This window comes from Melospiza georgiana, chromosome 1, assembly GCF_028018845.1.
Source record: "Melospiza georgiana isolate bMelGeo1 chromosome 1, bMelGeo1.pri, whole genome shotgun sequence".
Lineage (NCBI taxonomy): Eukaryota > Metazoa > Chordata > Aves > Passeriformes > Passerellidae > Melospiza > Melospiza georgiana.
The window spans coordinates 48,350,041-48,374,220 of NC_080430.1; the positions used below are offsets into that span (position 1 = coordinate 48,350,041).

The 24,180-nt window shown below is 40.5% G+C and overlaps 2 protein-coding genes across 2 annotated transcripts; both read left to right on the top strand.

Moving 5' to 3' along the window:
- The first annotated feature begins 1,065 nt into the window (after positions 1-1,065).
- LOC131092817 (probable G-protein coupled receptor 141) lies at positions 1,066-3,614 on the top strand. The gene is made up of 2 exons (XM_058039735.1): positions 1,066-1,109; positions 2,667-3,614. Exons 1-2 carry the CDS (start codon positions 1,089-1,091, stop codon positions 3,612-3,614), a joined length of 969 nt encoding a protein of 322 aa, XP_057895718.1. The 5' UTR covers positions 1,066-1,088.
- Positions 3,615-23,031: 19,417 nt separating this feature from the next.
- Positions 23,032-23,901, top strand: LOC131093934 (probable G-protein coupled receptor 141). The gene has a single exon (XM_058041344.1). It carries the CDS (start codon positions 23,032-23,034, stop codon positions 23,899-23,901), a length of 870 nt encoding a protein of 289 aa, XP_057897327.1.
- The last annotated feature ends 279 nt before the right edge of the window (positions 23,902-24,180 follow it).

Below are 24,180 nucleotides of genomic sequence, written 5' to 3' on the forward strand. Positions count from 1 at the left end.
TATTTCTGAAAGAAACTAGCCGCTGGCCTCGAGGCTCATGTCCAGCAGAACTTCAGCCACATCATGAGAGGCCTAACACAGAGGAAGACCAAACCTGGCTCCAAGACTTGAGCAGTATCACTGAACTGGCAGTTGCTAGAGGGGGTGGGAAGGCACAGAAACGAGAACAGCTGTGTCATGTGAGGTCCACATTAATTCTTTTTCCATGTGCCTCCTGCTAAATTCTGGCAAAGGGACTTGTAAGTTGCATTTCAGGTCAGTAGGTTATAGCTTTGTATGATAGGAAACCTCACTTCACCAGAAAGCAGCATTTCCTCTGTGAAACATGCCCTGTGTTATGTTACACTCACTATTCATCACGCAACGATATTTCAGTGGGGTGCCTGTGCTACTGGGGAGCTGATAATCTCCTATCACAGCTGCTAGTAGCTTTTTTTTTTGAAGATTAATGAAAATTACATCTCCTGCAGATTCTTACTATGCAGAGATTTAACAACGGCTGCAGAATTCTACAGAAACCTGCATTTCAGTGACTCAGTGGCCTATTTGCAGACAGAAATAGGTCTCTTGCTGCCCACTGCACTGAAATGTCTGAGTAAAATATCAGGTATCTGACTTCTGCCTATCTGTTCTTACTGCCCTCAGTTCAAGTTTCACTGCTGGCCTCTGAAGGGTGTCAACAAGAGGTTCTTCCTCTCCAAGTGCAGCCTTGCTGCGGGGTCTGCTCATACCAAGCCACATTTCCAGTGTGTTGCCTTTCCCTCTGTGACACTTTTAAAAAAGTTTAAAGCTTGAAATATGTGTTTTAAATCAAAACAGTGTCATAATGCCTCTTTTTAGAGACATCTTTTCAAGCTGAAGTTTAACAACTTGGAGAAACCGATGAAGAGCTCCTGCTAATCCTTTCTGACTTGTATGGCTGTGAGGATGAAATGAAGTGACTCAGAAACGAGGACAGAACTGAAAGGAACTTGCACCATTTCTGATGCAAGAGCTGCAGTGTGCCAATCTGCAGTGACTTTGATAAAACAAACAACCCATTGTAATTCCCTTAATGTACTGGAATTAGTTGTCCACATAACTCTGAAATGCAAGAGCAACCACAAAAGGTCAGTAATGCCAGCAATCAAGGCATCAGTTTGAGATATGGCACTTATACTGATTATAATAAGATATCTGGAGTCTTAGGTGCATTGGGAGAGCTAGAGAATAACTTTTCAATGTATGAAGAGACCTTGATTACTGTGAGGGTAAGTGCTTAGAAATATTGCTAAGAAACAACACAAAACACCTGAGGTGCATAACAGATATTCATTCTCCCCTATGAACAAAAACAGTTTATAAAACTGTTATAGACATGTCCTCTTTTCCATAAAATGAGTGGACTGCTAAAAAACTTTTTCCCCTCCTGAGTTTTGGCAGTTTGTGCTGCCTAAATAAATGAAAATAAAGCTGAAACATCATTCATACAAAGAGATTGAGGAACTACTTTCTGAAGTGAAAAGAATTTGAGTATTAAATAAAAAATCACAAAAACTCAGGAGAGAACTTCTTGTACTGTGGGATTCACTGGTAAAATGGATGACTTACTGGAGTCAGTTTTAAATCACAGCTCAGGCAGCAGTAGCAGTACAACTCTGCTAATATGGAGCCCAACATTGCTCAGTTTTCCCTGCTTCTTTTCTGTAACTGTAATGTGAACATCCCCTGGGCATTTTTACAGATGCAAATATGCTTCAGGATAACACCCTACCTGAACACTTCCCCAGGTATATGATCTTGTAGTACTTAAAATCCTAACTGGGACTGCATTTAGATTTGTAAGAATTTATTTCTAATCTCTCTTTTAGACAGTAATATATGGAAAATGTATAGCACACTTTTTAAACTTGCTATTTACTTGCATCATCTTTGGTCAGACAGGATGATTTACCCTCACCCAGGATGTCCTTTCCTAATGTTTTCTAGCAGCCCATTTTGTAACACCCAGCTGCTACACGTAAGACTTGAAATGGCCTGAGAATCAGGACAGTACTGCCCACGTTTCTTGGCCTGGCAGGATCTAAGCAGGATTTCCATGGAGTCTGGGTATCCATGGTGTTTAATCCCTTGCTCAGAGAAACTGTCCATGGAGAAGAAGTTAACTGTAATGTGTTCAAAACTCAGCTCTCAGTAACAAACAGAATTTGTATCTTAGATAGATCAACATATGGTTGTTATCTGGCCCTAGGAAGGAGAGATTTGTGTTGCAAGTAAACAAACTGATGAATGAGTAGCAGAATTAAAACAATATCTCTGACCTTTACTGTAAAAGCATGCAGATGCTCAGAAGAGAGGAGAAAAAATAACACAGCACAAAATCACCACAACAATGTAGTTTCTCTAAGGATAATTTCTCCCCATATATTATTGATTCATGCTTGTTTTTAGAAGTATGGCTGGAAATGTCATAAGGACTACAGCAGTTCTCTGCCCAACCTTCTCATCTATTTTTCTTTAGGCTGGAGGATGTTTGGATAAAGGTACATGTTACAGCTACTGATGCCATCTGTGAGATTTTGGGATTATTCCTTGAGCAAGAGACAGGTGGGAAGTCCTTCTGGCTTTTTAGGCAGGCCATCTCATTCCTACCTTATCTTAGTCTTCCTGTATTCTTCCGTTTCCAGAATATGTTCCAGGAAGATTTCAGGAACATGACTGAAGGGACCAGGAACAGCAGCGACTCCTCCTCCGCCTTTGTTCACACCAGCACCATGAGTGCCATCCTGGTCACTGTCTACTCGGTTGCCCTGGCTGGAGGTGGAATTGGGTCCATCACAATGTCCTTTGTGCTGCTCAAGATGAACACTCTGTCTGTGACCACAACTGCCATCATTAACCTGGTCGTGGTGCACAGCCTCCTCCTCTTCACGGTGCCCTTCCGCCTGCACTACTATGTCAAAAAGAAGTGGGTATTTGACATGCCATTTTGCAAGATGGTGAGCGCCATGGTCCACATCCACATGTACCTGACCTTCATATTCTATGTGATCACGCTGGTGATCCGGTGGCTCATCTTCTTTCAGTGGAAGGACAAGGTGGAGTTTTACAGGAAGCTGCACGCCATTGGGGCGAGCGCTGCCGTGTGGCTCTTCGTCATGGTCTTTGGGGTGCCGCTCTTCTACTTCGAGTACGGACGCTCAGGCTCGTACAATAATGCAACATGCTTCCAGTTCCAAAAAGAGCTACAGCACAAGAGTGTGAAAGCCCTGAACTACACCCTAATTGTAGCTGTTGCCCTCATTTCTTGTGTCCTCTTGAGCTTGCAGATTTTTATTCTGGTAAAAGTGGCGAGAAAATTTTCCACCTCCCTCTGTTCACACCAAGAATTCTGGGCCCAGGTGAAAAACTTGATTTTCATCTGGATCATCATAATTTGGTTCCTTCCCTATCACCTGTTCAGGGCCTACTACATAGAGTATGTGAGTGATTTTAACCAGTTAGAAAGCTACAATGAGGTTTTTTTGAGCCTGACTGCCCTGAGCTGTCTGGACCTGCTGTCGTTCGTGCTGAGTGGAAGCCGCTTCTTCAAGCAAAATGTGGGGATGCTCCACAGGAAGTTTTTTTGCTGCTAGCATCAGCCTCCTGCAGCATGTGCAGGACCTGGGATAGGACAGTGATGGACAGACATGGCAAACTCACTCCTCAGCAAGTTGAGGGTATGTTCTGGAAACGGTACAGCACACCTTCACAGGGCTTTGCATGTCAGCTTCCTGAAGTCATGGAACAAACTGCCCCCAGGATCTCAGCTAGTAAACAGGAAGGTGACCTCAGCAATTTCCTCATGGGGCTGCCCAGTGAGTTGTGGATGGACCTGGAGAAGAGGAAAGAAAGGCCATGGGGCTCTTCTTTCTTATTGCTTTTACATCAAAGTTTGTGAAGTCAAAGGCACTAGGAGGAGACTTGAGAATTGCAATGTAGAAACACAAATAAGGAAGCTGGTTTATATGGACTAAGGTACAGATTTTTGAAACTTAAAGATCTATATAATTTTCTCATACATTTCATATTTATTTCCTACAAGCTCTCATAAACTATCAGGGGAGATATTGCTCTTCCTGAGTAGGTCTGTTTCTTTACTGTTAAGAGTAACTTTCTAAGTGAATTGAACTACTAAACCAGCTATTTAAAACTAAATCAGTGATAGATAGTTATTTCTTAAAATATTTTCTCAGAATCACTTTTTGAGATGGTATCACTGCAGCAGAAAAGAATTTTATATTTCTCACATTATGAAAATATGTCTAAAAATTATACACTATTACTGAAATGGACATTGCAAGTTCAAACAAAAGCCTGTATTATTATTCACAATTTTTTTCAATTAAAAGTAATATTTTACAGTCAGGACAAATTTTTTTAGATCATTCAGAAAGAATGATCCAAAAAAGACTTTGGATACCCAAGATATTTGTCTTCTCTTCAAAAGACAAATATCTTAGGTATCCAAGGTAGCAATGTTTTTTTGTAAATCTTATGTTGATTTTGTGCATTTATGGATTTTATAAGTAGTTACAGTGTGTTTAGCTTTAAAGCAATTCTATAAATTTTGTACCCTGTACTGATGGAAGGAATGAAAATGTTGCTGCTTGGATTGGAGGGATGGAAAAAGCTAATAGTGTAGCTAAAAAGCATATTACACCTCAGCAAGGCATTGCCACTTGCTGTCTCTGAGGACAGAAATAAATTCCATTTAAAAAGATGAAAAACTCGGTAAAATATTTCCATCAAAGACATTGAGACTTTCATAGCTCAGCTGCTTCATACCTATCCCTAAAAAAGAATATAAATCTCAACTCCTCTAATTCAAGACATCAATGGCTATTACATCTTTATTTTTCTTGCCATCTGCATAAGGTTACATTTTTCATCTAGAGTTAGTGGGATAATAATTTAATCATTTCAGTAATTAGAGGCTATCAGCTGATCAATTTCCATGAGAGTCTCTCCTCATGATGCTGTTGAAATCCACCTTTTCACCCTTGTGGATCTTTCCATTCCTTTTTGCTTCACCTTCAACATCTCTAGTACACCAGACAGCAATAAAATAACAATTGGTTGATCTTGTTGTACTTGTGCAATCTCATTGCTGTGCTCATTGCTTTTGGTCCCACCAAGATGATTACTTTATGGGATCCCATCTCTTCTGTAGTCTTTCTACCTTGTCTTCCTTCCTTCTTGCTTCAAGGTCCTTTATATCTATCAGGATATTTGATCATAAAAAGGTATTTTCAGGTCAGAGCATGAGTCATGCTGCACAGCACCAAAAGGAGGAAATCACTGAAGTTCATAACGCAAGTGAGGTGTTGGGCAGCTCTCATGGCTCACCCTTGGCAAACAGCCTGGACCACATTTGTTAAGAAAGAAATGTGAGAGCTTGCAGTGTGTGTGTACCTGAGAAAAATCTGTCCAAGAAGGAGTTTGTTCTCAAAGGATCACAGTAAAAAGGATGACAACTACCAGCCAGATTCAACAGTAGTTGGGGAACTACTTTCAAAACATGGAGGGAATCAACTTGAATGTGTAGCTCATTACTAGTTAACTGTGTGTCATTAGGAAAGCAATAAACTGCTATTATGCAGATTTGTTTTAAAGCCACACAAACAAATCATATTCTCCTTGTGGTGGGAGAGGATGGAAATTGGCATAACATTTTTCTTTCCTCCCATAGCAACGTGGTTGGTTAAAGAAAATGTCTTGCATGCATTCTGTAGGCACTGCATAGCTTTATAACACATTATAACCCTTCTACTGTAATAAAGTTATTAACAAACAAAATAACTATGTGCTGAAAAAGTAAAGTCCCTCCTACAAAAATGCACGTTATTAAAATATTTTATATCTGCATTTGGAATGAAACATAAAACGTGACTTTAAAAACAGTACCTCCCAACTATACAGACCAACAAATCTTGTTCGTCCATGTGTTAAAATCACAAGTAATTTAATTCCTAAAAATGCAAACTTTCACAGTAGCCTGCACCATAGCATCACAAAAATAGTAGAGGCTTTTTTCCCCTGATAAAATTTGCTGCTAATGATGTTAATACTAACTCAGCACGATAGCAAGCTAATTAGGGGGTCCAATACTCACATGATTTAAGTTGCTGATGTTATCCAGCACCAAGTCATGCTTTTTATGGGACTGTCTATGCAAACTTTATGTCTACCACTTGTCTTGCTTTGTGAGAGCCAGTATCTGGCAGACAAAGCCTTCCCCTGCCCTGAGAGCATGAACTCCCTTAACTGTGCCAGGAGTTGACCACTATAGAAGGAGGGGAATTTCCAGTTACCTCCATCTGCTTGGTCACAGGCACTGCAATCATGAAGGTGACCCTTTTTTTTTTTTTTGCTGACTAGATGACAGAGGATAGTACTAGACTGGGAAACAATCATGATCACAAATACACTCTTACAGAAGGACACAGAGGGGATAGGATCTGAAGAGCAGGACTGGGAATGAGGAGAAGAGAGCAGAACATCAGCATATTTCTGCCACACAGAAACAAAGCAAGGTGACTGGGTCTCTGGCCTTCATCTCAGGTTATTTATTTAATCCTTAAAGTTGCTAAACAGTGGCACTCTCACTGAAGGGAGCAAACTTGCCCTCAGCCCTCCTTGTTCCCACTCCTGCATTGTTCTTTCCATAAGGCTGGAATTTGCCTCCTGAGTGTCTTTCAGCTGCATCAGTTCCCTCTCTAGCTCACCAGGGAATCATGGAAAGTCAAGTCAAGGCAAGGACAAATACAGCAAAGACTGCATTTTGCAGCAATCCTGACTTGAGGCTTTTATTAACTGTAATCCTACTTGTCTAATTCCCCTTAGGATACTGATCTTTCCTTTTCAGGCAGTTTTCCACAGTCTATGTCACCTGAAATTTCCATTTCCATGTATTCCCAATAACCAGGGTGCCTTAGACTAAAAGTACTGGTTGAGGAAGAAGGTACTGCCATAGCTGCAGGCCAAGAAAGGGGGTTTGGGGCTTTCAGGCACTTTATGCTTTCTCCAGGGTTAGAGAGAGCTGGGCATGAAAAACCCTGAAGGCAGCAGAGGCAGCAGTTTCTGAACAAAAGCCTCAACAGAATTGCAGAATTGGACAATTGGAATTTCTGACCCATAAAGTCACTAATTTCTGCTGTTTTCAGAGAAATAGGACTTGGCGTGCATTTTCCCTGTAAGTAAACCCTATGGCTAGGAGTTGATTGAAAACAAGGACTGGTTTCAAAAGTCAAGAGGTCATTAATAAATCACCAGCTTGACTTCCCAGACAAAAATTTAAGAAAATTAAACGAAACTTTCTGACACTCACTGAAGTAATTTTCCTCACTTGTGAACAGCTGCTTAATAAACCAAAATTTGTGCTGAACAGAGAAATACTAATAAAGATAAAATACAGAATCCATTCCCTAGAGGCCAGCTATAAGTAATATATAATCCTTTTTTCTCTGGTGAGGCAGCAGACATGCCAGCTGGCTGCTTTCACCCTCAACCAGTAACTTCCCTCTTTCCTAGCAAAGCCTCCAGTTTGGGAGTGCCAGGCTGGTTTTGCTCATCAGCTCTTCCAGCTGTGCCTTCAAGGAATCGTGTGTCACTTATGCACGGCTGGGGCTCAGAATCACAAAATCAAAGACTGGGTAAGGTAGGAAAGGTCCACAGTGGGTCATCTGATCCATTCTCTCTGCTCAAGCAGAGTCATCCTAGAGGACATAACAGAGGATGGCATCCAGATGGTTCTTGATATCTCCAGTACAACAGACTCCACAATCTCTCTGGTTAATCTGTTCCAGTGCATGGTCACAGCACAGTGAAGTTCCTCTTCATATTTCAGGTCTTTGTAATGGAATTGGTGCCAGTGCCATAGCTGGGAAGGGTAATGCACAGCCAGCTGCGGGCTCAGTTACCAAATCCAGAGGCAACCCTGCTCATTGCAGGGTCACAGTCAGGAAGGGACACATGCCCAATGCCAACAATACAGGCAAGAGAAATGTTGGCAGAGAAACTTGATAGCGTCCTCAAATGCTTCATCCAAACCTGCAGGAAGCAAAACACTGATTTGTGCTCGACAGGGAACACACGCTGTCTTGGTTTGGAAAGACAGGTGTCTGCTAAGGAAGGCAGGAGCCTCCCCTGAAATGGAAAATGTAAACCTCCTCCCACCTCCAAATTGCTATAAATTTTAAATTAGGGGGCTCTCAGGCAAAAGATATGAGAGCAGGAAATAACAGTTCTTCAATAGGGCAGAAAATAAAAAGATACAATAAACAATGCAGCAAAACCAAAACAACACTGATAGAGTCAGAAACACAACCTGACACCCTGTTGGTCAGGGTGCTGGTAGCAGTCCAGTTGGAATTGTGGTTGCAGTCCTCCTGGAGAGTCAAGTGTGGTTCTGTTGGAGCAGGGATCCTGCAGAAGAGTGTAGTTTTCCTCTGAAGATCCAGTGGAAGAGGCACCTGTTCCTCTGGGAAATCCAGTGGAGAATCTGTGCTGGTGTTCCAGAAGCTCAAGATTACATCCAGGTAGGAATGCTTGGCTCCTCCCTCTGGGCAGAGCATCTCACAATGGGATGCTGTAGTTCTTATCAGTCATGCAGTGACATTCAGTAGCCTGTTATCAGCAGCTGTCTCCCCAGAGGGAGGAGTGGTTGTGGAAGAGATGAGGAAAACTACCCTCTTAACAGAAGACAACTGCCACACAGATGGCAAATAGGATACAGTTTGCTTGGCAATCCAGGACACACGCTAAGGGAAAGAGTCATGGAAAAGAGCTCATAGCCCCTGATCTGCTTTAGAGTTCTGCAGCATGGAGAAACACAACGGCCAGCCCATGGTTGAGGGGGGAGGCACACCCTAATGGAGTGCTGGGACCATGATCTCTGACAGCATGTAAGAATTGGACTTTGTCTTCCCAGTGCTTTTCCGCAGTGGAGCAAGAGCTCACAGAGACTTCACTAATAAAATGACTACAAAAATATGAGAGAAAATAAGAAAGGGCAGGCTGTGTCTGTGTTAATGGGAAAATGTGACGGACAGCCTTCAATCATATCCTTGGAGAGGAGAGTCTCATGTCTCTGGAGGCTGCGTGGAGAGAAGCACAAATGGATGCAAATTCCACATACATGGAGACAGACCACAGTCCGTATCCTCTGCTACAGAAGGAGCAGCTGAAGGAGAATCCTCTCATGAAATGAAATGCGTCTGTACACTAGAAATCACAGAGTTTCACATAGGGAAAAGCAGTATTTAAGTTAAATTCAACTTTCAAGAATAAAACTGTATTTACAGTAAACTGGCCTTCAGAATTTTAGACCTGAACAGCAGACAACCTGTATATAATATCATGAATCTGTGAAGCTGGCTATTAAAAAAAAAAAAAAGAAAGCTTGGCAATTTGCAGTTCTTTTATGAAATGACAGTTTCAGCTAAATAATATGGCTGGGTTTAGGTACTCCAGAAAATAATGGTCATTTTATTACACCCCTGGACGACATCCTTTGCTTGGTCATCACTGAAATACCTAATGGTTTCCAGCATTTCACAAAATGTTACCTTTTATCACAACTGTTCTAATGGGGAAGGTCAGGTCAAATATCAATCCAAGGAGCAAAAAATTTAAAACCCCTGTACATTTTACAGAGTTGGCCTCAGAAGTGTCTTTATTTTAGAAAATATAATATACAGTGTGCTCTGTAATATACTGTGGGGTTTTAAACAGTCTGGGTAATAAAATGAAAAGAGCTCTTTCAAACCAACAAGTTCAAAAACTAGAGGTCAGATATTTTGCATTATGCATGCCTATTAATTTCTGTCATTTTGCAAAATAACTGGAAGTCATTCTGAGAAATGTTTGAAAATTTTTTTCTTTTTGCAAAATGTATAGTTTCATAATACGGCCGTAATGTATTTCAGAAATTGGTGCAAGAGCAGTTGTACATAAACAGAGGGAGTTGAATCAGATTTCTTTTTAATTGCTGAGTAATCATTCCTGAAGTTGCCCCAGGATTTTCAACTTAAATTTAGAGAAAACTGTACAAAAAGAATAAGAAATGCTCCATGTACGTAATCCCAAAGAGAGAGTATTGTGCAACTATTGATGGAATAAAGACAAGAAATACAGAATCCCAAGTCAAAGTTGAGCCATGAATACTATCTGCTTAGAAAGTATGGAGAACACACCCTATCTGGTTTTTTAAGTCTACGTGTATATGTCAGTGCTTTCTCCATTTACATACACCTAATTATTTCTAATCAACTGCTTACTATGTGCCTCATTTCAGGTATGAAATTCTAGTGTGGACACACTGAGAAGTTGGTTAAGAACAGGTAAACAGAAGAGGAGCCTCCTTCATGTGAGCATCAAGGATATGTGCAATATAATCATAAAAGCACATATGGCCACAGCAGCCACGACTGTGCCATGGAACATTTGCTCATCTAAGTATGCAAACATCACCAGAGACGCTGTTGAGCGCTTCAAATCCTTCTGCGTAGTGTGCTAAGAAAAGACAAGGCACTACTTGGAATGATTTCCTGACTGGTCTGTTCTGGACAAGGAGAGCTTAGCATAGGGTAAATTGACTGCCAACATGCAGTCCGTGTGTCTGGGCAGCTTCAAGTGATAATGATGCAAGAAGACTGCATTACCAAATTTTGTGTTTTCCATCCACTTATGACAAAAAAACCTAGCTGAGGTGGTTCTACAGCTTCTTGACGTCTCTCTCACTTTTGATGATTCTTTTATATTGCAAGATCATGATGGAACAAAATTCATTACTTAGGTAATGCAAGAACTAAAGTATTTGTGGTCTCAGCTCAGCTTCGAGCATGGAAAACCAGGATACTGTAGAAGGAAAGAACTAGCAGAGCATCCAAACAGCATAGTAAGGAGATGCTTAATGAGTATCAAGCAGATGATAATAAGCTGGGAATAAGCTTTGTGAAGTTTGCTAAGAATTCATCTCATCACTTGAGAAGAAAATTCAAGTTTACAATTTGAGCTTATATTGCTTTTAATGAATTTACATAGGCAAAATTATGTATCAAGTTTTTTTCAAATATTACCTTTAAAACTGAGAAATAATAGTTCACTGATTTACCTGTCTGCATGTGTGCAGGAAAGGAAGGGATGAGGGAAGGAAGCTATTGGGGCTTTTTGTGGAAACTGGAACAAGCTCAGCCTACCAGCAATGCTTACTGTCCCATGCCAATACAAAATCATGATATTGTTTATGTCACCCTGCCATAATGAAGGACTTAGAAACTGATATACTTTGGGTTTGTATTGACTTTATTGTAAAAGTCGTTTATAGTATGAATTTAATTTCATTAGGGAGCAGAGTTAATTAGTGGAGCTGTTTCTCATTACTAATGTAACCCATATATACATAGAGTCTCATTAGCTCTGCTGTTATCTCCTCTGTATGCTCTGTTATATAAATAAAGAGGCAATTTACTGTAGCACTGCTCTGATATTTAAGAATATGCTCCTTTCAGGGCTGCTGAATGGATGCTGCACACTTTTGTGCACTTTACTTTGTCTCAACAATAATCAGCCTGGAAACTCAGTCACAAATAACAAAATGAAAAATAACCGCACTTGAAAATGGGGTTCTCACTCTGCCTGCCACTGAGAGGAGACTGTAAATCTGAGCTGAAACCTGTTTCACTGAGCAGTATTAATGTTCAGTCAACTAAGCAGTTTGAAAGGCTGAGCCTTCCCTGGTTCTTTTGAAGAGTTGGAGCATTTGGTAATGCAGCAGTGGGGTGTGGACAATAAACAAGGATGGCAAACATCACCAAACTTAACACCCCAATGGATGTGAAGCACAGGAAGCTGCAAAATTAGAAGAACAAATAAAACACATGACAAGGCAGTTAATTCACAGAGAAATAAGAAAATCCAGTCTGTGACAAAATAGAATCTGCAAAAAGGTCTCAGCTGTTTCTTGATTAAATACCCCAAACTGGTCACTCGTGAGCATATTTAAGTACACAGGGGACACAAAAGAGTGGTAGCAGAGATGTACAAAGAAATACAGCGTGTGAAATGTATCACCATAACAACATCTTTTAAAAAAATGTGTAGGAGTGTGAAACCACTGCGGTACTCGTGAAGTAAAAATGACAAAAGTAATAATTATGTTGGACCAAGGTGGTTTCACGTAGTTTAATGTCAAGGGTGTTTTTGCTAGAACAGAAAAATCCTGAGATGATACAATAATAGCAAGGACAAAATCTTGTTCTGGAGGTCAGGATGCGCGTAGGAGCAAATGATAACTTAAATTTGTGTTACAAAATGTTCCACGCTAGTAATTGCTGCCAGTTAGTAGCTACATTTAGTAACTAATTTTAGTAACTCAAACCTTCACAAACTTGTGAACACAAAGTGAAGGTGTGGAAGGAAGATTCCCCTCTGTACTGCTGAGATGAGTTTAGATCACAGCCGAAAATAGATAGCAAGCGATCTCTCAAGATCATCCAGTCCTACCCTCTGCTCAAAGCAGGGCTTAACTCAAAAGTTAGATGAGGCTGCCCAGAACTGAGTCCAGTTGTGTTTCAAAAATCTAAGGATGGAGGATCCAAACACCTTCCCTGGTGTTGGAGCTGTAGGCCTCCTGACTCACAGCTACATAACTCTGAAATGAATACCACAGAATCCCAGATTCAATAGAATATCCTGAGTTGGCAGGGATCCTCAAGAATCACCAAGTCCAGCTCCTGTCCCTACACTGGACACCAAAGAATCACACCTGTGACGTGCCTGAGAGTGTTGTACAAACGCTTCTTGAGCTCTGGTCAGGCCAGTGCTGTGACCACTTCACTGGGGATCATGTTCCAGTGCCCAGCCACCACCCTCTGGATGAGGAACCTTTTCTAATATGCAACTTAAACCTCCTCTACCACGACTCCAGGACAAGAACACCCTGAAATGGGAAGGACCCACAGGGTACAAAGTCTAACTCCTGGTCCTGCACAGGACAGCCCCAAGGATCACATCATGTGCCTGAGAGCATTGTCCAAATGTTTCCTGAGCTCTGGAGAGCTCAGCAATGATCATTTCCTAAGAAGTCAGTTCCATTGCTCGACCACTCTGTGGGTGAAGAACCTTTTCCTAATGCCCAACTTCAACTTGCTCTGACAGCTTGAAGCCATTCCCTTGAGCCCTTGAGCTGGTCACTGGAGAGAAGAGACTGGTGCTGTCCTTCTACTTCCCCTAAATGTTCCTAATCCAAACTTTATTTGTTGTACCCAAAGCCCTTATTAAGAAAGAATAAAGTGCTCTGACAAACAACACACATGGAGTTCTATAATCTTACCTTCTTCTTTTCAAAGCATATTTTACCAACAGCCACACAGCTTGCTGGGCCAAGGCACAATTAACTAAATTACAGCAGGGGGGAGGTTGACCACCATTCCCCCAGCCTGCTGAGGTCCCTATGAACAGCAGCCCCAGCTGCCAGCACATTGCTGCTTCCTCCCACTCCATGCTCTCCACAAAGCTCTCTCCTGTTACACAGCTCCTGGTGGGACGCTGGAGGTTGCCAGATCCAGCACTGAGGAGCTTTGGCATCGACTGACTGCCAGCTTCTCCTGGCAGCTCTCCTTTGGAAGGCTTTCAGTGCCATGTTTGACCCTCACACCCCTGCTCACCTGATGTGCCCCATCTTCCAGTCACCAAACACTTTTTAACATACCCCACTCTGTCCCTGTCTTCTTCTGCCAGTTGAGAGTTTTGCTACCAGAGACAGAGGATTTCAGGAAAATATTAAGTATTGTCCTTATTACTGGCTCATTCAGAGGAAGGTTTAACCTAGAAAGATCTTTTTCCTTGATTAATCCGTATTCCAGACAAGCTTTGCAACTCACTTTTTAAAATTTTTCCAAACAAAATTTTGAAATCATTAAGATTTTACTACATATCCAGAATATTTAAATAGTTTTCTTCACAGCTGTATTTTTTTTCCTATACTGGAAAACAGTATAGGAATTGCTCTGGCTGGAACAGAGCAATTTTCCCCCATATGGGCCGCTATGGGGAAAAATTGCTCTGTTTTTTAGATTAGTGATAAAACAGTGTTGATAACACACCCGTGGTGTAGCCCTTGCTAAAACTGGGAAGGGGGAGTTTTGGCAAAGTAACTGTTGCTCAGAGACTGATTGGGCCTCATTTTCTGGTGGTGAGTGATGACTGCTTTTGCATGGCTTAATTTATGTTTCCCTTTATCCCCCTCCACTTATTAAGCTGCCTTTATCTTGACCCAAAAGTTTTCTTCTCCCTTTTGCCCTTCCAGTTCTCATCCCCACCCCTCTGGAGAAATAAGTGAGTAGCTTAGCTACCAGACAGAATTTAAGGCACATTTTTAAAGAAGGAGTTAAAAGATTGTAAAATTCCTTAAACTTGTGGTTTAAGAGCTTTAGTTTTGAAAATAAAATTGGATTCTAATAAAATCTTATTTTTATTCAATTTGTTAAATTTGAACTTGCAAAGCAAAAAACATTCCTAAGGCTCAAAGAGGAAAAGCCTGTTATTTACTCATTCTTTAATCAGGAGGATTTTGAAATATCAGGAGGATCTAAAAAGCAACATCTGAATTAATTAATCTTTATCCTCTCATAGGTAGCAACCGGTTTATGCTGGCTAACAATGTTTTGACAGTCTTGCCTAAATGCATGCTTAGTGAAAAAAAAAGTAAGAAGAAAATTAATTGGCCTTTTCGGTGTCCTCCTTTGAACTGAGAACATAATCCCTGGATTTATTTTTGACAGTTTATGTCTTCTTATATAAAAGAACCAAATTTTGAATTTTTTGATTAATTAAGCCTTTCGGTTTATAACTAGATATAATGTGCTTAAAGATGCTTATTTTTACTACAATTATTTCTGCTATTTTGTACATTGAAAATATACAATTGAAGTACAAAGGTCTGTGAAATTTGAAATGTGTAGCTAAACTTCCTCCCTGATTGTCATCTACTTTTTAGATCAAATTATTATTAATCATACTTAAGGCAATTTTTTTTCTCTCTCAGTCTTGAGTTAAATAACTAGTTAAATAAATAAATAAATGGCTTCTCTCATCCTTCATTTCTAGGAACTACTGGTGGTTGAATAAAAAGCAATTAAGCTAATCACTTCATTTTAAACATTCCCCTCCATCCTATTCTTTTGTTCTACAATCTATTTTTGTTATAATGGAAAGATAAATTCAACAGGACTCTGATATACAGTTCAATTGGAACCTATCACATATTCCACTTTGACAGAGTTAGGTTAAAATATGTTAATTAGCTGCGTGGCCCATCTCTGCTTTAGGGTAGAAATATTCTTACAATTACAGTAATTGCTCAAATCCTTGAACTGAGGAAACAAAGAAACAGTGAAAGCTATTGGATGGATCTATGTAGACAGTTTGATGGCACTTAGGATCATGATCAATTTATCACGAGAGCATTTTTGCTGGTTGTACATATTCTCTTTGCCATGTGCTGAGAGTATGGGCTATAAACAGACATAGACACAGCATTCATTGCATTTCACTCCTGTAAACAGTGTGCATAATGGAAGCATAGAGATTTCCCAACGAGCAAAAAAGGCAGCAGAAATTACATTGCTCGGCTGGAACCATGGGTAATGGACTTGCCAGCACAGAGATTCATTCCTGGCTTCCACTGGCATCATTGAAGGAGTCAACAGAACTTTTTCCAAGGCAGGGATTGGAAAGAAGTACACTTGAAATATATGGTGGACATCTCTTTTTAAGAGATTAAGGTTATTTCTGTCTGCACAGGGCTTTAAGCCACTTCTGTTACTGAGTGCTGCAGACCTGCTTTTTTCTCTGCTGCATTTTCCTCTGCAAATGGCAGTCATCCTATGGACAAGCTCTCTGAAGGTGAGAGCAGCAGTTTTTGTAAATACAGGGCTCTGTCTAGCGCCCAATGGCATCAGCTTTGGAGTTTCCTCTGTTTGTGGGACTAACCCTGTCTTTTCCTCAAGGGCCTTGAAGAAAAAAACTTCTATGGAGGCATCCACTAGCCAAAATGTTCAAATTTCAAACTCACTTTTGCTTCTTTAGGCATCTTTGGGTATCTATATATATACAGGAAATTAAATCGGAAAAGTCTGATGGCTTGCAGCATGGTTTTTGTATTCAGTTCTCTTTTTAGTGATAGGAATTAAAAAACCTTCTCCTTTCACAACCAGTCCATTTTTTACCCCTGAGAAGAGAATGAAACATCACTATTTTTTGGAGGTGCTCTAGATGTTCTGTTTTTTACTCATATTTAATATATTTAATTTCCTTTGTGTCTTAGAATTCACACTATTGATATTCATTCCCACTCCCTATCACCCAACACTCACAAGAATAAAAGCTAATTCCTTTTTTCTAATTTGCTCACAGGTTTCATTCCTATGAACTGATATTGGAACTGATATTGGATACTTCAAATTCTCAATAGTTCAAAATCCTTTTTTTTCCCCTTATTTTTTGGTTAACTGACTTTTATGGATGTGTATTTTGATGAAATTGGTATGACAGGCCTCTAGATACCAGACTGATCTAAATTATAAACTAATTTACTGACAAATTCAATCATTTTTAGTATTTAGAGTCCTCATCCTTGTCGTCTAGTGCTCTCTCTGCAACTCTATTCAGAACATAAGCACTTGATTTTCTTTCAGAAAAATGGGAAACTTGCGTCAGTAAAACTAAGGCTCATTTTTGTGAAATGTGGCCACAAACACACGGTTTTAAGATCTTGCAGAGTTTAGTATCAATGCGAATTCGTGGGGAAAAACAAAAAAACAAACAAACAAATATAAAACCTGATCACAGAATCATAGAATGCCTTGGTCTGGAAGGGACCTCAAATACCAGCAAGTTCCAGCATCCCTGACATGAGCAGGAGCACCTTCCTCTAGACTACATTTCTCAAAGGCTCTTCCATCAATATCTTCAACATCTCCAGGAATGGGGTATCCACAGCTTCTCTGTGTAACCTGTTCTGTGCCTCACCACCCTCACAGTAAAAATTTTTTCTTCCTATCTGATCTAAATCTCTCCTCTTTCACTTCAAAGCCATTACCATTACCCTTATCCTACCCCTACACGTCCTTGTGAAATGTCCCTCTCCATCTTTCCTGTAGGGCCCCTTTATGTCCTGGAAAGTTCTCTAAGGTCTCCCCAGAGCATTCTCCTCTCTGGATGAGCAACCACAACTCGCTCAGCCTGTTTTCATAGAAGAGGTTCTCCACCCCTCTGATCATTTCGTGGCCTCCTCTGGACTTGCTCCAGCATCTTCACATCCTTCTTATTAACTGCATGAGTTAATTGGCTTATGTGCTTCCTTTCTGATTGCTTTTTAGTTTAATAAAGATTAAGCCTTCCCCAACTCTTTGTCAAGCAAAAATTAGTTTCAGGGATCTAATTCCTGAAGAGGCTTGTTGATTCTGTGTCAAAGTATCAAGAAAGAATTCAGACTCTATGGCTGTGACTTTATTTATCAAGCAGAACATGAGAAACCAGGTATAGCAGCATTATGTGGGGCTATTCCTCGAAACACAGACTTCTGAGAAAAGCTGTGAGACTGAAGCAATGGGAAGCTTGGAAAGGACAGTCAGTAGCAGCATGGTCAAGCAGAAAGAAAAGCATTTGGGCTGAGGAAAAATTTATGCTGTTGGTGCCAGATCCTTGACTTACCTGTGGTTTTCTGCAGCTGTTCCCAAGTAAAGTTGCTTTACAGCTAATAATATCAATTTTCTGGAGTAAACTAAAGCAACAACAACTTTAATTGTCACTAGAGGTGTTGGAGGGCAATTAGACCAAACAGTGGGACAAAGCTATTTAATAACTCTTCTAACTTACTTCTAAACTGGTATGTACCAGGACAGGAGAATAATGACAAGTTCCTGAATTCATTATAATAAATCTCTTCTCTTTGCACCAAACCAAATAAATATCAGCTTTGTTTTAAAAGGTAAGTCATAGCCTGCCTGTGATATACTCTGCCAAATTCCTCCACAGAAATCCATTACATATTACTTCAATTTTTACAAAGTATAATGTCTACTTTTGAGACATATTAAATAGATATGACTAAGGCAACTATATATTATGATTTCTAATAAACAGAGAATCCAAACAGCCTCTTCCATCCTGGCAATGACTGAGAAATCTCTCAGTAAACCTACAATCAAGTAATTAGAAAAGTAGTCCAAGAATCTGAAAAGTTCTGCTAAACTTGTTGACCATTTTCTGGCTGAAGTTAGTAAATTATTCATGATGCATGGGTGGGTGGGACTGGCAAATTAAAGGGATTATCCTGTATGTTCCCTAACTATGGAGTATGATTTTCTTACTATCCAGTACCTATGACTCACGTCTGACAAGGTGGGAGTGAGACAGCAAGAACTGTGATTTCACCTACCATCCCAGAAAAAGCAGTATGTTAAAGTATAACACACACAGGTGTTCCCTATTTTACCATTGTTTATGACCTATATGTAACTCAGATCTTGTAAGCAGCTAGCTATAGAGGATTAATATTAGTAAATAATTTGAATTATCAGCAGTTATCACCCTAATTTGGAAGCAGCTAAAACTGAAAATCTATCCAGTCACAAAAGACAGGACAGTTTTATGGCTGTTCAAAGACAGAAAGCATCTCTTGGAACCAAATATGAGGCCTTGGTTGCTATTATACTGACCAGAAAAGACAATATTTTTGTAGACTGATGCAGGTAGCAGAAGAAATCCTGCAGACATGAAATGGAGAAGTTAGAGTTCTAACTGTGGACCTAGTCCCTGCTTAGAGGAAGTCTGCTACACGCATGCCTGGGCACCAGCAGGGACTCTTCCACAGAGATTTGTGTTCCCACCTCCAAACACACAACAGGCCTTGTTTCTCTTCTCTCAAGCTGCTACTTCTTCTTCTTCTGTTTCATTTTTCCATCTCAGTAATTGAAACCTCCGCTCTTCTTCTTTGCCTTCTGTTTACCGCAGTGTTGAACCAGATACGCCCAGTCCCTTCCTTCCTTAAAATCTATTTGTAATTCTAGTCTTGACCTGGATCTCTGCTGTGTATAAATACATTTCTCTTTCAATCTTTATTCTCACCACTGGTCAAGGCAAGTTATGTGCTGACTAAATTTTCTCTTGTACTCAAGTAACAAGCTAACCTAAAAACTAAACCCAGATTACAGGTCTGAGTTGCCTGATTTTTAAATTATTTTTTATTTATTTAACAGAAGAACATGAAGATACAAGGTTAGCACACTGAACAGCATTAACATACAAGTTTCAAGGAATGTTTCAAGGAAAAAGAGACTGAGAGGTATGAAAACATCGGTGGAGAAGTTCAGTTTCTGACCTTCAGCAGTTTTGGTGCCAGCCAACAGCACTGTCCCCAAGGTGACAAGAGAATCATCTGTGCAACATCTTTGCTGGGTTTTGGCCTGACTTTACATCCAAAGAGCTCAAGACTGGACTCAAGAAGGTTACAGAGTGATCTCAGAGTCTGATTCAGCTCTGTCTGGAGTGCTGGCTGTCACAAACCAGCTACTTAAGGAATGCAATTTCTTTGAGTCTCTTCTGATTTTATTACGTGGTGGTTCAAGGTTTATGGATTCCTTCAAGCTCTGTGGGCAAGGCAGCAGCCATTTCCCTGCTTCACCCAGAGGCTTCACCCAAACTACTGTGGCTGTAGTTTCACCATCATTCCAACACATGGAAGCCATCAGTGTCTGACATCCAGACTGTTCACTACCTTCCTGTGCATTTCTGCAGACCCAGCTATCATTTTGCCATCCAACCACCATCACTACAGGGTCAGGCAGCAGCTTGTCATTATGTGGGATTGGGTGATGCTGGAACCACAGCTGGTGAGTACCATCACCCAGGTATTACCTCCATCAGTGCTCTAACAGAACAACCACACATTTCTTTTACTCCAAGCCCACAAGTATATGCAGCATCCAAAATGGGCATCCCTGCTGTTCTGAATCCTGGTCTGAACGAAATGGAAACTGCTCTTTCAAAGCTTTCAGGGTTTATCCTAAGAATGTCTCACTGAATGCTGTTTCCACATTCTTGCTCATCCTCACAGACCTTCCTGTTTCTCTCTCCAACTTTTTTACTTTTTTGAGGTTTTGTATTTATTTAGTTCTGGTAGCTCTCTTTCACATCTTGCTCTTCCTAACACTGTTCTTAGTAGGAGACATACCTCTCAAAGGGATCCATCCTCTCATCCACAGCAGAAGGTGGCTGACTGATGGCAGGGGCAGTGCTAGTTCAACTCTGCTGCATTATTGGTTTTATGTTATTGTTTGCTCACAAAACCTTTTGTGTTGCCTATCATGTTTGAGTAGGGATGATTCCAATTGAAGTCTAGAACTTTAGTTGAAAAATAAACAGGACTATCACAGATATCTTTTATGAAAAATCCTTTCCTTAGGATTTTTCCTCCTGAGAAGCTGAGAGGTCTCAGGAACAAAATGTAAGCAATGATTATCTGCTGCTGTGGAATGTAACAGGTGGATCTGTGACTGGCCCACAGTCAGCTGGCTCGGACAGAGAGCACGAGCCACAAGCCTTTGTTACTCATTCCTTCCTATTCTATTCTAGCTAGCCTTCTGATGAAATCCTTTCTTCTATTCTTTTAGTATAGTTTTAATATAATATATATCATAAAATAATAAATCAAGCCTTCTGAAACATGGAGTCAGATCCTCGTTTCTTTCCTCATCCTAAGACCCTTGTGAGCACTGTCACAGACTAACATTTTCCTGTTTAATTTTTGGTTAAGAATATGCTTTTAAATATCTCTACAAGAGATGTGACTCAAAGTCTTCCTCTTTTTAGTGAGCTGCCATGTACTAGCAATATATTTTGGGGTCTGCATTAATGCCTTTGGTTCAAGAATAATTTTCAAGGCCCACTGTCTTCTCTATGTCTTTTTTTTTAAGAGCAGGAACTCTTAAGTTGCTTTTCATACATGCCTACAGCTTGTTTTATGTATAATATTTAAACAGTGAGAAATCACCTCTGAATTCTTGATGGTCTAATAACATGTTAGAGTGAAATGCCCTGTTAACTCTGCTAAACACTTTGTTATTCTGGAACATTTATCTTAGTTATTAAACATAAAGCAAGTTCAGGGGGAAAGTGGATGTGTAAGGCAAAAATCATTTGCTCAGGTGCACATTTCTTTCCTTCATCCATGGCACTTCTCACTTTTTTAGCAGCAAAACCTGGTACCTGGTGGTAGCTGTATGGCTCAGAGAATCACTGCCTGCCTGAACTTTAAGAATAAACAAATTGTGGTTGGAGGAAGTCCTGACTTGATCTGTTCTACAAGTCCCAGCACAATGATGGTCTCTGAGAGATCAGCAACTTTTCTGTGGTTCTCCCTGCACGATGAAAAGAGCATTAGACGTTGCTCATATGAGATTGCTATCACAGAGGAGCAAAAGGAAGGCTTGTTCCTTCCTGTGTGTGGGCTGAGAAAACTCTCAGTCCTTCTCGGTCAAACAGGTCAAAGGCTTTCTTTTTCACTCTGCTTATGTATGCCATATGCTACAGCTTCATGAAACGACACATTTCAGGGTGGAGCCACAAAAAGAAGAGATTATAAGGTAAAATGGAAATATTTTATTGCTATAAATAGCAAAAAAACAATCATAATCTATTTCAAAGTGATATAAAGTGCTGTAATTAAACTGTAATTATGCTGTCTAGAGCAACTAAAACTTGTACACTTTCAAAGCCAATTTGAAATATTAACAATATACTTTGGAAAATGAGTTGCTTTATAAAACTTTTGGTGTAGCAAAGTTTCTGGGAAATTTCTTGTGCTTGTCTTGGGAATATTAGGTGGGAAAACAATTTTAAGCACTTAAATACATTAAGGTCATGAATTTTAAAAACAGGTGAACAGAAAGGTTTATATCAATCTTGGCTTTCTAAAGATGTTTTGCCTGATGCTTCATAAATAAGAAGTTTCTCTGAAAATGTTTTGCAGTTGCAGTCTATCACTTTAAAGATAAGTGCAAAGAATTAAGAACTGCTGATTAAAACAAGTCTACTGATTTGAAACTTCAAAGGAATCAGACAGAGAAGACGCTACGTTTTTTAAGAAATAATTTTTTAGCTCTTACTTTGTTCCTTCAAAACTCTATGTAAGGTAAGGATGAATTTCATTAGCAAACTATTTATCTACCCCATGAGCTATCCCTGTATATTTGTACAGAAATCTGTATACAAGTCCGCATTCTGAGTTGTCTAAATAAGAACACAGCTGTGTGTGGCTATGTTCAAAAAGTGCCAAAAGAATTACATCCTTCAGAACACCATTCCCAAATTAATTTTCACCTTTTCATCACTTTTCATAGCAGAGTATCTCAGGTAAAATTCTGTAGCAAAAAATACTTGCAGATGAAGGAAGAAGAAATTGAATTTTCATCTACAAACCTTTATTTTCAATTTGCTCCGTGTGTCTAGAAACAAACCTTTGCTATTTTTGTGCATTTTGTACCCATCCAGCAAGATGCTAAAAAGATGGATCAGGTGTCATCACAGATTATCCACACATGATAGGTACGACATCTTCATATTTCAGTATTTTCCCACCTTCAGTTTAAGCTTTATGAGTGCAGATAAAACTTGCACAATTTACAAACAAACAGTGTCTTCGTTATTACAAATGGCTGAATCTAGAGGCAAATATTTTTTTAAAAAATCCTAGAATGCAGTTTAGTAAATGTCATTCATAATTATGTAAAATGTAGTTTAAATCCTGAGAGGCATGAGTTATTGCTGTCATGCAAAGGTTCATAAAAGTTATAAGGCTGTAAACTATGTGGGATAACATAATTTCAGATGCAATTCAGTAGTGTCTCTTTAGGAATCTGTGATATTCCAGTTAACAATAAAGGAAATAATAAAGAAAAATGTTTTGCTCCTATTTTTTCTTTTCAGTAACCTTCGAAAGAGGAGCTTATGAGGATGCTTAACAGCTGCATAACCCAACAGAACCATTCCTCCAATGACACCGTCCTGCACTCCTCAGAGAAACCCCACGCTGTTCTGATGGTGCTGTACATCATCAACCTGGCTGGCGGCACCCTCGGGGTCATCATGATGTCCCAGCAGCTGTTCCGCAGGAGATCCCAATCCGTGATGACCCTCATGATCATCAGCCTGCTGGTGCTGCACAGCTTCATGCTCCTCAGCATCCCCTTCCGCCTCAGCTACTACATTCTGGGGGAGTGGAGGTTCGGGCCGTTCGCCTGCCGGCTGACCAGCGCCATCATCTACCTGCACATGTACGCCACCTTGGCCCTGTACGCGGCCATCATCATGGCGCGCCTGCTGCGCCTGGAGCTGCGCAAGTGCTACACGGCGGCCTGGGTGGCGGCAGGCTGGCTGCTGGGAGCACTGGTGGTCACGCCCGTCCTGCTCTCCTTCTACGGCGCCTCCACGACGCACCGGCCCCGCGAGTGCTTCCAGTTCCACAGGGAGCTGCGGGAGGCGCACATGGTGATCACCAACTACTGCCTGGTTGGGGTGCTGGTGGCAGTGTGCGCCGTGCTCACCGCCATCCAGCTGACTGCCATCTACAGAGTGGCCGTGAAATACTGGCCTGATGTCAACTCTCACGTGGAATTCAGGGCTCAGGCAAAGAGTTTCTTCTTCATCTTGGTAACTTTAGTCTGCTTTATGCCTCATCATGTGTTCAGAGTGTATTACATCCAAAACTACGACCTTGATAAAGACCATAAACTGCTCCTATACAATGAGGTTTTTTTAGCTTTAACAACAATGTGCTGCCTGGATATGTTGTGCTTCATAGCAGGAATAGCACACTGAACTGTGAGCTACCAGGAAGTCCAGCTGCAGTGTGTCAATATCGGCTTTTGAGAGAAGTAAAACTGTGATGGGATTTTCCTGAGCTAGGAAGACTGGTGAGTTCATGCCGTGCCTCTATTAGTCTGCAGCATTGTTTGGCTTTTGCAGGCCAGTAAGATTACACTTTCACAAGCTACTCTTTTTATCTTCTCTCTAGAAAGCAGACACACTTGAGTCTCACTCTAGTCTTGACCTAGGAGTCATGGCCTGAAGCTCCATTAAGATTTTCCTTAGCTGTCC